The 11603-nt window shown below is 37.4% G+C and overlaps 1 protein-coding gene across 5 annotated transcripts in view; it reads left to right on the top strand.

The window, feature by feature from the left end:
• ank1b (ankyrin 1, erythrocytic b) overlaps positions 1 to 11603 on the top strand; it is an 81440-nt gene that overhangs the window by 26791 nt on the left and 43046 nt on the right. For all 5 annotated transcript variants that reach the window (XM_014002404.1, XM_014002405.1, XM_014002406.1 and 2 more), the window contains exons 2-8: positions 4473 to 4574; positions 8135 to 8233; positions 8433 to 8531; positions 8733 to 8831; positions 9992 to 10177; positions 11112 to 11210; positions 11337 to 11435. In XM_014002404.1, coding sequence (XP_013857858.1) covers positions 4473 to 4574; positions 8135 to 8233; positions 8433 to 8531; positions 8733 to 8831; positions 9992 to 10177; positions 11112 to 11210; positions 11337 to 11435 — 783 coding nt within the window. The remainder of the gene's footprint in view (positions 1 to 4472; positions 4575 to 8134; positions 8234 to 8432; positions 8532 to 8732; positions 8832 to 9991; positions 10178 to 11111; positions 11211 to 11336; positions 11436 to 11603) is intronic.

The raw sequence follows: 11603 nt of genomic DNA, 5'->3' as shown, positions 1-11603 counted from the left end.
CTAGTAATTTATTTACTGAGAAAAATGGTGACGTGTTCAATACTTATTTTACCCACTGTACCTTGCTGGAAGTCAGTATAAGGTGGATATTCTCCATGGTTCCACCTCATCTTCAGCTCATGCTGAGCTCATTGTCGAAGTGTTTGTTTGGCACATTTGCCAAAAACAAAAGAGAAATCCTGCAACCACTAAAATCTGAAGTCTGTCTTATTCAGAGGTTTTGGGGTTCTTTCCTTTGGTGGTTCTTGGTGCAGCGCCACCACAGGTGAGGGGGTAAACAGGTTGCTCAGTGGGGTTGGTTGTGAAAGCAAACTGCACCAGCTGAAAATGTAAACAAATGTTGTAATTTTGGTCCCCAATCAAACCGAGTCTACTGAACAATCAGGTGTGAAAACACCCTAAGAGTTGCAAAAAATACTTTTTAAAATCAAAACCACCTTAGTTTTAGGTCCTTAAAATAAGTTAACCAAACGTGTTAACTCAGGAACCAACAAATAAAATACTATAAGATAAGATTTTTTATTGTCCCGAAGGAAAATTGTCTTGGGTAAAGACTCTGACTGCTACACAGTTCAAAACAACCCACAACAGTCACATTACATTCCCACACAAAACACACATTTACAATAAATACATTTCAAGAGAAATAAATACATAAAAGAAGCATGTCAATACAGTTTAAAATCTTGAACATCATTACCTAAAGTCACAATTTACGATTACAGTTTGTTACTGCAGTAATGCTCCAATAAGCTGTTTGCCTATCAAACATCAACACAACATTCGTGCTCTCCCTCTGCTGCCCTGCAACACGGTACAACCAGCTAGTCTATGAGCTCCAGATCTGCTGCTGAGGCTCATTCCACTAATTGGCAGAACAACTCCAGCAGTTTTCTGTAAAGGAAACTGGTAACTCAAAGAAACAAAATTTAACAAATGCATATTTTTAAAGCTTACAACTCAAACCTATATTTCTTTCACACTTTTTAAACTTTTGAGAGTTAAACCTCTGAAAATGTAAAGTATTACATAACCAATCTTCATTAGAATATTAATAAAGTAAACATGTTTCCACCTGTTCAACTTCTAAAGCTGCGGGACAAACTGATCCACTGARTGGGTTTTAACTCGATAATTAATCTGCTCCAGCATGTCTCTTCTCAACTGGGACAAAATGACTTTGGATAAATTAACAAATTACTYATAAATTTTGATTTGTGCAGTATATTTTATAGGAAAAACTGGGAAGCCTAATGACTTACACGAAAATGGACAAAAACGTATGAAAAATGTGAAAAAAAGTGTGTGCGAGCACAAGCATCAGTCAGAGAGATCTGATTCAATTACCGGCAAAAGCAAGAGATGGTGAGAATTTATGATGTACTGAGTGGTGCACAGAGATGATATATGGTAATTAGATTACTCCCTGATACTGACGGTTTGACAGCAAATAACGTTACAGAAGAAAGAACAGTGAAGGAAAAATGAAGCACAAAAAGAAAGGAATGATTCTTGTGTGTAAGCAACATGAACACAAACTTGTTTTCTTATAAAGTTGTGGAGGTTTCTCATGTTTTTTACTAACTCTGCCCTCCTCAAAGCACAGGCCTGGTATTCCTTGAAATGCATATTTTAAGCTGCCTTTTATGCCAGAGTTTTAAACTGCAGTCATCTAATGAGAAGAAGACAGAGATGTAGCTGTCTGCGTTCAGATTTCACTTCCCTAATAATCTGCAACCCTAGTATTAAACAATGTGTCTCTCTGGCCTCACATAGTTTGAAAAAAAGAATTAGTTAGCAAAAGGTGTTTTAAGTTATTTCTCTCTGTCCATTATTTATTTGATTAATTGGTTATTTCAACATGAGTACTACAGAACCAAAAAAAGAGCATTGAAACAAGCAATGTTGCTGACAGTGTAAAATACATCACCAAAAGAAAAATAAATCAAAAGATGCTCATAGATGTCATCTCATCCTTTTGTAATCTCTTAGTCATTCTGCATTACAGCATTTTATTGCAAGATTAAAAACATATAGAGCTTTCATGAGCCATAACACAAATGTATTATTTTTGTATTGTTATCTAATGTAGCAGTTCACAAATGATGGATTTGTTCAATTTTTTTAAGTAAAACTGGGATAAAAAAATCTACCAATCAGCTTTCATTCAATTGGTGTTATTTTTTGGTGTTAATAATGGAACCAATAAAGTCTCTCAAATTTTTCCATTAGTTTCAGCTGGTTGTTTTTATACACAGAAATGTGGGTGGTTGTGTTAATTCTGCAAAAGGATCATGATTTTCTTAAATTATGATGATTTAATTATGTGCCATTTAGACACCAAATTGACACCTGTAAATGTTACATTTGTTATGTCTACATAAAGCTCTACACTACAGTAAATAAACAGTGGATTAACCTTCAGACATAGAATTCCACATAGAGATGAAAGCAGAAATTAAGGGAAACTGGGGTAAGATCAGACATTTTTCACATCTAGGATCACTACAGCAACCATAATTTGGTCGCTAATTTATATTTCTGCATATATTTCAGGATATTATTAATTTCTTCAAACAATCAGAATGAGTGTAACCATTTCCATAATATAGCATGTTCAAGAAAAGTTGTCTCATAGGAACAACTTACTCCATCCTTCCCCCACAACTTGACCGTACCACTCACTCTCCTTCCCTTCCTWGGATAAAAGTCACTTTTTCCCCATTAACTGTATTTTATTTGTTGTACGCAACTTGACAGGTACAATAACCTGTTTACTGTTACAAATTATTGCTAAACTGCTGCTTGTTAAAAGCAATAACAACAAAAAAGAACAGAATGCTTTCAAGAGTGCTTGGGAAGCGACGCAAAYGAGGTGAATCCTTGTTCCAGAATCACAGTTTCTTAACTTAAGTTCTTAAGTTGAGCAACTGGAACTGGCTCAACTTGCCCCTTGCCAAAAGGCTCAACTTACCCCAAAGCTACAATTTTCACTTTACTTGTTCCCACAGCTAAAATGCTACACTTTTATGCTAGGTTTATGACCTCATGTTGCAGCTCACAAATACAACAATTGAAGTATGAAACAAATGTCAAAATATGTATTACGGTCTAAACACAATTCCTACTAAACTTGTGATAGACTAAATTCACTTTCAAGGGTGAAAGTTGTTTTTTGTTTTGTTTTAGGAATAAAAGTCAAACCACTTTAACCATGTGGTTCTTACCTTCAGACTCAATGAAAATATGCCTTNTTAGAAATTATTTGGTCACATGATCAATGTTTTTTACTGTTTTCTAGCAGCTACTTGTTCTTTGGCTCAACTGACCCCAGTCTCCCCTYTGTCCTGGTGCATCTCAATATTCCAAGTAGATTAAAAAAAAGCAGTTTCTCTAAACAAGCTCCTCTTTGTTGAAAATGTTTCGTCTCTTTCCCAAGAGACTTCCTGAGTCTGAGGAGTTACAGGTAAACTCAGCCTTATAAATATAAAAGTAGTAACGATGATCTATATTACTCGGTTGGGCGTCACTTGACCTGGGCATGTTTTGCAAGGGGTATTTGTACAAATGACCCAAAAATCTTTGCTYTAAACTTCAGAAAGTGTCTGCTAGCATTTAAAAAGCTTCAATGCTCATGTTTAAGCTTTTTTTCACAGAATGCTAAGACTTTAATTTATGACTGGACTTAAAATTGGTTACTGTAACAGATGGGAAGCAGGTTGTGGGGAAAAATAGTCTAATTTATTTGTTACAAACAGTCTGTAGTGTTGCCTCTTAATGTGATGGCAGAGAAGACATGAAACAAATGAGYAAAAAGTGTCCTGTCTTTTGAAAAGGGCAGGCATATCTTTCAGCAGTCTCAGTTTAATTGAAGCYCTTGGGAATAAAAGCTCCGACCYAATCATGARGTCGTTGGTGACAGGGGCTGTAGACGGGGTCAAGAGTACCGTACGGCACGTGTTATCTGCTCTCTTAAGGGCAKTGGAAATATCTCGCGGCTCCGGTCGGTTGTGTTACACTCCTGGACGGTGAATGAACTGAGATGTGGGCGCACAAACACACACACAGAACGAGACACAAACCACAGGAGTTTTCCTGACTCAGATCAGGCAGACAGGCAGGAAGCAGAGCGAGCTGAAAYCCTGCCAAACGGGAAGCGTGGGCAAAACTGGGCTGTAAGGAGTCTGACATTTTATGCTTCATACAAAGAAGAGAAGCAGAGACTGTACTACTGTAATGTTTTTTTTTTTTTACTTTCTTTCCTTCTGTGCGACCTATCTTCCTTCAAGTAAAGCATCCCTGTAACTTGACTGGGTCTTTTCCTGGTGCCAAAAAGCTCAGAGACCGTTGAGAAAACTCGTGTGTTTGTGCATGAAATTTGTAAGAAAATTACAAGTTCATGTCTGCCGCTGGAAAAGGAACAAACATGTTTCTGGCCTGAGTTTTAACTGACGTGTTCTGTTTCATTGCAGGCGGATGCAGCCACCAGCTTTTTGCGTGCGGCTCGTTCGGGGAACCTGGACAAGGCTCTGGATCACATCAAGAATGGGATTGACATCAACACTGCGAATCAAGTAAGATAGCTTCTGTCAGAGCGTCATACACACTGATACACACATCTGTGTGTGTGTGTGTGGGGGATGAGAGTAGGAACGATGAGCGACAAAATTTTCAGTAAACATCATAACAATTCAGCACATTCGAATTCTTTACAGCCTTTAGAAGTTAGGAAGTTTTGTTTTCTCTCTTGCTGCAGGTGTGGAGGCAGACTTCAAATGTGTTGTCTCGTGTTTTCTTAACAATCTCTCACATCTTCTTGTTTCCCTTTCTATCTCTTTTTTCACTTTTCTCCTTTTTCTCTTCTTTGTTTACTTTTTCCATCTCTGTGTCCGTTTCGAATAAATCCCTAAAAAAAATTATAATAAAAGTTTCAATAAATATCAAGTGGAGCATCACGGTGAAATGCCTTTATGCTGCACTTGTGAAAGTAAAACTGTTGGGCTTCATTTGGACACTCAGACATCAATTCTGAGTTTCACATTTTCCGGATAGGACATGGTAAAAAAAAATTTGAGAAGTTAGGAGGGAAAGTCATAGCTTAAAGTGCAATATTGAATCACGATGTAAATGTGCTGAGTCAGCATTCACGTTGTTTTTCCTGCCAGTAGTTTCTGCTATTGCTTCCCTTATTTTATTCACACAAAACAATCAGCTTGTTCAGAACATAATAACTACAGTTTGTTCTTGGTAATGTTTGAACTTTTTGAATTTTTCGGTTTTATTTTACTTTTTTTCTAATTGAAATGAATGGAGAAGTTTGAGATCTTTGCTCTTTGAAATAATTTCAGCTTACTTTAGACCAGGGGTGTCAAACTGATTTTCCACAGAGGGCCACAGGAGCGTTATGGTGGCCTTTGAAGGGCCACTTCATGTTTAACTTTGACTAAACAATGTTTTAACACGTCCTCTTTTAAACACGGATAAGAACTAAGTGTACGACTGACTAAATCTGAAATAAATACAGAAATATTATTAAAAGTAAAACAAATGAAGTTTTACTCACAGACGATTTTCTAGTGAGTAGCTAGTATGCATTATGACAGGTTTAGTTTATGGTTGATGCCAACTTTAAAACAGCTTATTATCAACTAAACTCCTCAGTTACTTAAAAACAACAGCTCAGGGTCAGGACAGTTATTATTATCTTTCACCTTTTAAATTTATTTTGTTGCATTTAATCATTAATTTAAAGTTTACCGTTGATATAAGAATCGATTGTTATGTTAAGTAACAATTCAACAGTTCAACAGGTACAATATGGTGTGGGGGGTGCCACCCCTGGCGGGCCACACAAGAGTCACCAGCGGACCAAATGTGGCCCACGGGCCTTGAGTTTGAGACATGTGCTTTAGACTTTAGCCTTTACAGTTTTGAAGAAAATTAATTCACTTCATCTTATTATTTTTGTAATATATAAATAGCTAAATGAGTATAAAAGTAAATTAAATGTTCAACAGGTACAATATGGTGTGGGGGGTGCCACCCCTGGCGGGCCACACAGGAGTCACCAGCGGACCAAATGTGGCCCACGGGCCTTGAGTTTGAGACATGCGCTTTAGACTTTAGCCTTTACAGTTTTGCAGAAAAGGAATTCACTTCATCTTATTATTTTTGTAATATATAAATAGCTAAATGAGTATAAAAGTAAATTAAATGTTTAAAGGGGACATGTGAAAAATCCACTGATTTAGCTGTTAAATACACTTTGTTGTGGACGTGGAGTCTCTCGAAGTGCAGAAATGTTGACTTTAGTCTCTCCTGGTGCTACAAAGATATCTTTATATTCTGTTTGGTTTATATTTTTCAGCTCATTCAGTTCTCTCTATTTTCTATGATGTTAATTATTACATCAAATAATCTGCAAGGGAATTACCTTATAAGGACTGGACTTACCAACAACAATTTCCTCATCTTAATTCTCCTCTAGGTCAGACTCTGGCTTCAACATGTAAGGCTGGATGGACAAGTCTGTTGTTTTAATTAAATTGTAAATAAAACATTTCTGACAGCTAGAAAATGCTAACRCCCTCCCACAAACCGGAGTGGACCGGTCTGGAAGCCGGAGGGGGGGCGGGGCTTGAAGTGCCTTAAAGGCATAGTATCAAATCCAGCTGGTTTGAGGCACAAAGTGGTGAAAGAGGAGCTGGTGACGTTTGAAAAAAGAAGATATTCAGACACCATTTGAATAATTTAAATGTGAAAAGGAAGGATTTAAAWGCATATGTCRYCRTTAAAARACTGAAATTTGTATAAAAGTAACTGAAATGCTTTAAAGCACCTTCCACAGAAATAATATAAATATTTGAGGGATTTTTTATTTATTTATTTATTTTTGTCTGATTTATGTTAGTTTATTGGGAAGATATTTTCTTCCACTTTTCTTTACAATGTTGGATCAGTTCATTGAGATTTGAGGTCATTTGTTTTTACACTTGAGTTCTTGCCACAGCATTTCAATCAGGTCTGCAGTCTGGACTGATTGCTTTGCAACACGTCGTTGTGTGTGTGCTTAATCTAGCCATTTTGTTGTACATTGACTGCTGTGTTTGCCGTCGTTGTCTTGGTAAAAGGGCCAAGCTTCTTCTGTCAGGCAGATGGCCTCACATGTACAGTACAGAGGGAGAGGAGCCTGTTAAACTGTCTTTGAAGCACACTGTGTTTCTCCTCACAGAGACAGAGCTACCCCCTTGAAATGAGTGACACTGCAGTATGAATAGAAACACAGTGGAGCGCTGCGGCTCCTAGTGGACAGATTGGTTACTGCSGGCTGGTTGCGGCTCAGCGGTTTCATGTGTTGCCACTCACAGATGGTCAGACAACTTTCACTTAATTCTTCCATCTTTAGTTTTTATTCATCTGAATTAGACTCATCAGAGCTGACCTCCCTRCATACGCTGTGCTTGTTTTAGTGGAATGAATGTTTTTTGTGAATGTTGTTCTGATTCAACACCAAAATATGTTTCGCATTTAAAACCACAGCTTAAAGGCACAGTGTGTAGGATTTTGTCAATTCTTTTAGCCGAAATTGAGACAATCATTAATGACAATAATAAAAAACATGTCTAATCATTGCAGACAAACCGGGGTCGCCCTACAGGCAGCCGCCATCTTGTCTACGAAGGCTCATGAAGACCAAACTGAGGTGGCAGCGTCAAAAACAGTTTTAGTTGTAATACTATAAATGTAATATTTGTTGACTGTCATTATAGCTGGGATAATTTTACTTATTAAAGCTCATAATCTTACCACTTGAAACATCACTAGCCCTGAAGCTGCTGGTAGACATCGCGGTTGGAATTATCAAAGGTTTTTGACACCTGAGAGACACCGTAGCAACTCCTTTTTGGAAGGGGGAGGGGGTGGGGGGAGGACCAGGGAGGATGATTCAACCACTAGATGTCGCTGAAAACAACAAATCCTACACACTGTACCTTTAAAACACTTTTTTTGTTGTTAATAAATAAAAGGACAAAGGTTCAAATGCTTCTAATAGAYTTTATTAGGCCATTAGTAGTTTGTAACAATATTTTGTTTTGCRGTTAACGAGACTTTTTTTGTCTTTTCTTTTCTGAAGAATGGCCTCAARGGGTTACACCTGGCCTCCAAAGAAGGTCATGTCAAAATGGTTCTGGAGCTGCTGCACTCTGGAATCGAACTGGAAGCTACCACCAAGGTAACCTGCTCTGCCCGAGTGTTTAATTATWAAACAAATGAACATACTTTGGGTCACGTTCTCAGTTGTTATCCGGATGTATTTCAGTCCTCAGCTGTAGGTGTGGAGATCTAGGCCAGCAGGTTGCCATAATTGTCCTCTCATTCACTTTAATTTCATTTTCCCACCTTCTGATTTTTTTTTTTTTTGTGACCTCTAGAAAGGGAACACCGCTCTCCATATCGCAGCGCTGGCAGGACAAGAGAAAGTAGTAGCTGAGCTTGTCCACTATGGTGCCAATGTTAATGCCCAGTCACATGTGAGTGTCTCAGTCTGATAAAATAAGTGAGTGTGCTGTTGGTATCGACATGAGTTGTTGAAAGCATTTCTATATATTTAWAATTCCTGTTGTTCGAGAACTGCTCAGTAAAATTTATTATAAATACTAATAAAAACGTCCAACACATTTCCAGAGCCTTGCATATATTCCGATTTGTTTTCTGTGTATTTATCCTGACAGAAAGGGTTCAGTCCGCTCTACATGGCAGCTCAAGAAAACCATTTAGAAGTGGTGAAGTTTCTGCTGGAGAATGGTGCAAACCAAAGCCTCCCGACTGAGGTATGTGTCCCTTAAAACTGGGTTGCATTAAAATCAATTATAAGTTGAGTTTTTTGTTTGTTTTGTTTAGTCATGCAATCATTTTTGTTTTCTTTCTAAATGCAAGAAAATTACCAGCTACTGTCCAAAAATGTCATATTGCTAATTTATATTGAGAAGAAATGAGTTCACTTGTTTTATTTAATTTTGTTTCATTTTATTTTGTTTTATTTAATTTTATTTGGGGGGAGTGTGTGTAATTAAAGCCACACTACATTTTTTTTGTCACAAGATTAAAGTCATAATATAATGTGAATAATATAAATCCTAATATACGAGAAAAAACAATAGTCAAATCTTAATATTATGAGAAAAAATTGTAATTTTWCAATAATAAAGTGATAGGATTATGAGAGCTCTTACAATAAAAAGCGGTGAAGTTATAATTTGGTATCAGTTTTACAAATAAGGAAATGTTTAATCTTTTAACACATCAGCATCAAATTATTTTCAGTATCAGGACGCTGAAAGGATTGTGGAAAGGTCTGTGTCTGTTTTGACGAAAGAACCACACAAACTTGGAAGAAATTGACTTTTACATGGAAAAGGACATTTTTTCATACTATGATATAAATATTGTAACATTATGACTTTGATTTTGTAATAAAAAAATGTTGTAGTGTCAACCTAATACTCCATTCTAGTTTTCTCACAATGAAATACAAAAAAAATTGTTTCAAAAATGTACTTCTGCTCCAAGAGTATCCTAATACAATATGCTTATCTGGTATCATAAGATAATAACCAGAGAGGATATTACTACCTCCACTTCATCCAATCAGAGAATATATTACCARACAGGAACAATGTGCTCTTCTCTCACCCTCCCTCTTCTCCTTTCCTGTAATGTTTAGCTTATTTATTTTACTGTTTTAATCCCATTCTTGTTTCCCCTTATTTAATTCTTTACCGATTGCAGTCTTAAATGAATTCAGACATATAAAAACGGTACCTTTWTTGGGCTTTGTTTCTGTTCTTAAGGAGCACATTTGAATCAATAAATAAACTTTTCATTTTTTACACTTATCTTCTGGAATGTTTGTGAGTAAGAAAAAAAAAACAGACTTTAACAGTTGGATCATTTGACTCCCCTCTCGTCTGGCCTTTGTCTCGTCCCTCAGGATGGCTTCACGCCCCTGGCGGTGGCCCTCCAGCAGGGCCACGAGAACGTTGTAGCCCTGCTCATTAACTACGGCACCAAGGGCAAGGTCCGCCTCCCCGCTTTGCACATCGCTGCCCGAAATGACGACACGCGCACCGCCGCTGTCCTCCTGCAGAACGACCCCAACCCTGATGTCCTCAGCAAGGTACTCCCTCACTCAGACCACCATTACTGTTAGCTTCTGAACGAACGGATCTCAGTGTTGCCTATAATAAATAATAATAAATTATAATAATAAAAGCGTGAACAACCATCTCTAGCTCCTTCTGTGACACAAAAGATCTCAGCTTTGAAATGTTCCTTAAATGATAAAAACAGTTACGAACTAAAGTTTTACAATGGCTGTCAAAAGACATAGAACTATCAAAGACAACACCCAGATTTCTGACACTATTTTTCACTAAAGGGGTTAAAAAAGCAAGGTGCTGCCTGATTACAGGGATTTTATCATCAGGGGCAAAAATAAGAGTTTCAGTCTTGTTTGCATTTAACTGCAGGTAGTTGTTGTTCAGCCATGTTTTGACTTCTGACAGACAGTTACTGAGTTCAGATAGTTTGAAGAACTCACAGGGTCGAAAGGAACAGTACAACTGTATGTCATCAGCATACAGATGGTAGGACACATTACTGTAATGTTTTAAAATACCTCCTAAAGGGTACAGGTACAATAAAAAGAGGATTGGGCCCAAAACTGAACCTTGGGGTACCCCACAAGACAGRGGTGCAACATCAGAGTAAACCTGATTCATAAAAACAGTAAAAGACCGTTCAGATAAATAAGAGGTGAACCAGTTTAAACTTGTAACTTGTATAAAGGAAACTGAAAAACTAGCAAAATATATTTAATTGACTGAAATTAAATACAGCACTTAACTTTGCTGAATTGTGAGTCTGTTTTAGTGCGTGAAGACTGTTTTATAAATGTTGTGCAAACTCAAAAACCTGCAAAGCATTATTAAATCATTAACAAAATGCTCTTATTGTGAAATGGTACCATGAATTGCATATCAGTAGGCTATGAATATTTTTTGCTCTCTGTCTTGACCTTCCACGTTCCCCTCGTGTCCTTCCCTCTGCAGACCGGCTTCACACCTCTCCATATTGCAGCTCACTATGAAAATATGAGTGTAGCCCAGCTGCTGCTGAACAGAGGAGCCAATGTAAACTTCACCCCCAAGGTCAGTGTGCCTCATTGTGCAGGTGCTAAATAAGAACCAAGATGTCAGGAAAAACTCAGCTGATCTTCTCTATACTTTTACATAGCATTTATTGGACTCTGTTTCCTGTGTCACTTTGCTCTCTAGAATGGAATCACACCCCTTCATATAGCCTCCAGGAGGGGGAARGTGATGATGGTCAGATTACTGCTGGACAGAGGAGCACAAATTGATGCCAAGACTAAAGTAGGGTTTACTTTTTAGTGCCTCTCTGATCTAATGTGTTTTCTTTACTGTTTCAGTGACGGTGCATCTTTTTTTGCAAAACCAGTGGTGCCGTTTGTAAAGTTACACAGTCAAAAATTACCACGAATATTTTTGTTTTATTTAGCCTTTTATAAGAAAAAAAGAACA

The sequence above is a fragment of the Austrofundulus limnaeus genome, unplaced genomic scaffold (genome assembly GCF_001266775.1).
Source record: "Austrofundulus limnaeus strain Quisiro unplaced genomic scaffold, Austrofundulus_limnaeus-1.0 Scaffold13, whole genome shotgun sequence".
NCBI classification, from domain to species: domain Eukaryota; kingdom Metazoa; phylum Chordata; class Actinopteri; order Cyprinodontiformes; family Rivulidae; genus Austrofundulus; species Austrofundulus limnaeus.
Note: the sequence above shows the minus strand (reverse complement) of the source record. Positions and strands in the feature narration are given on the sequence as shown.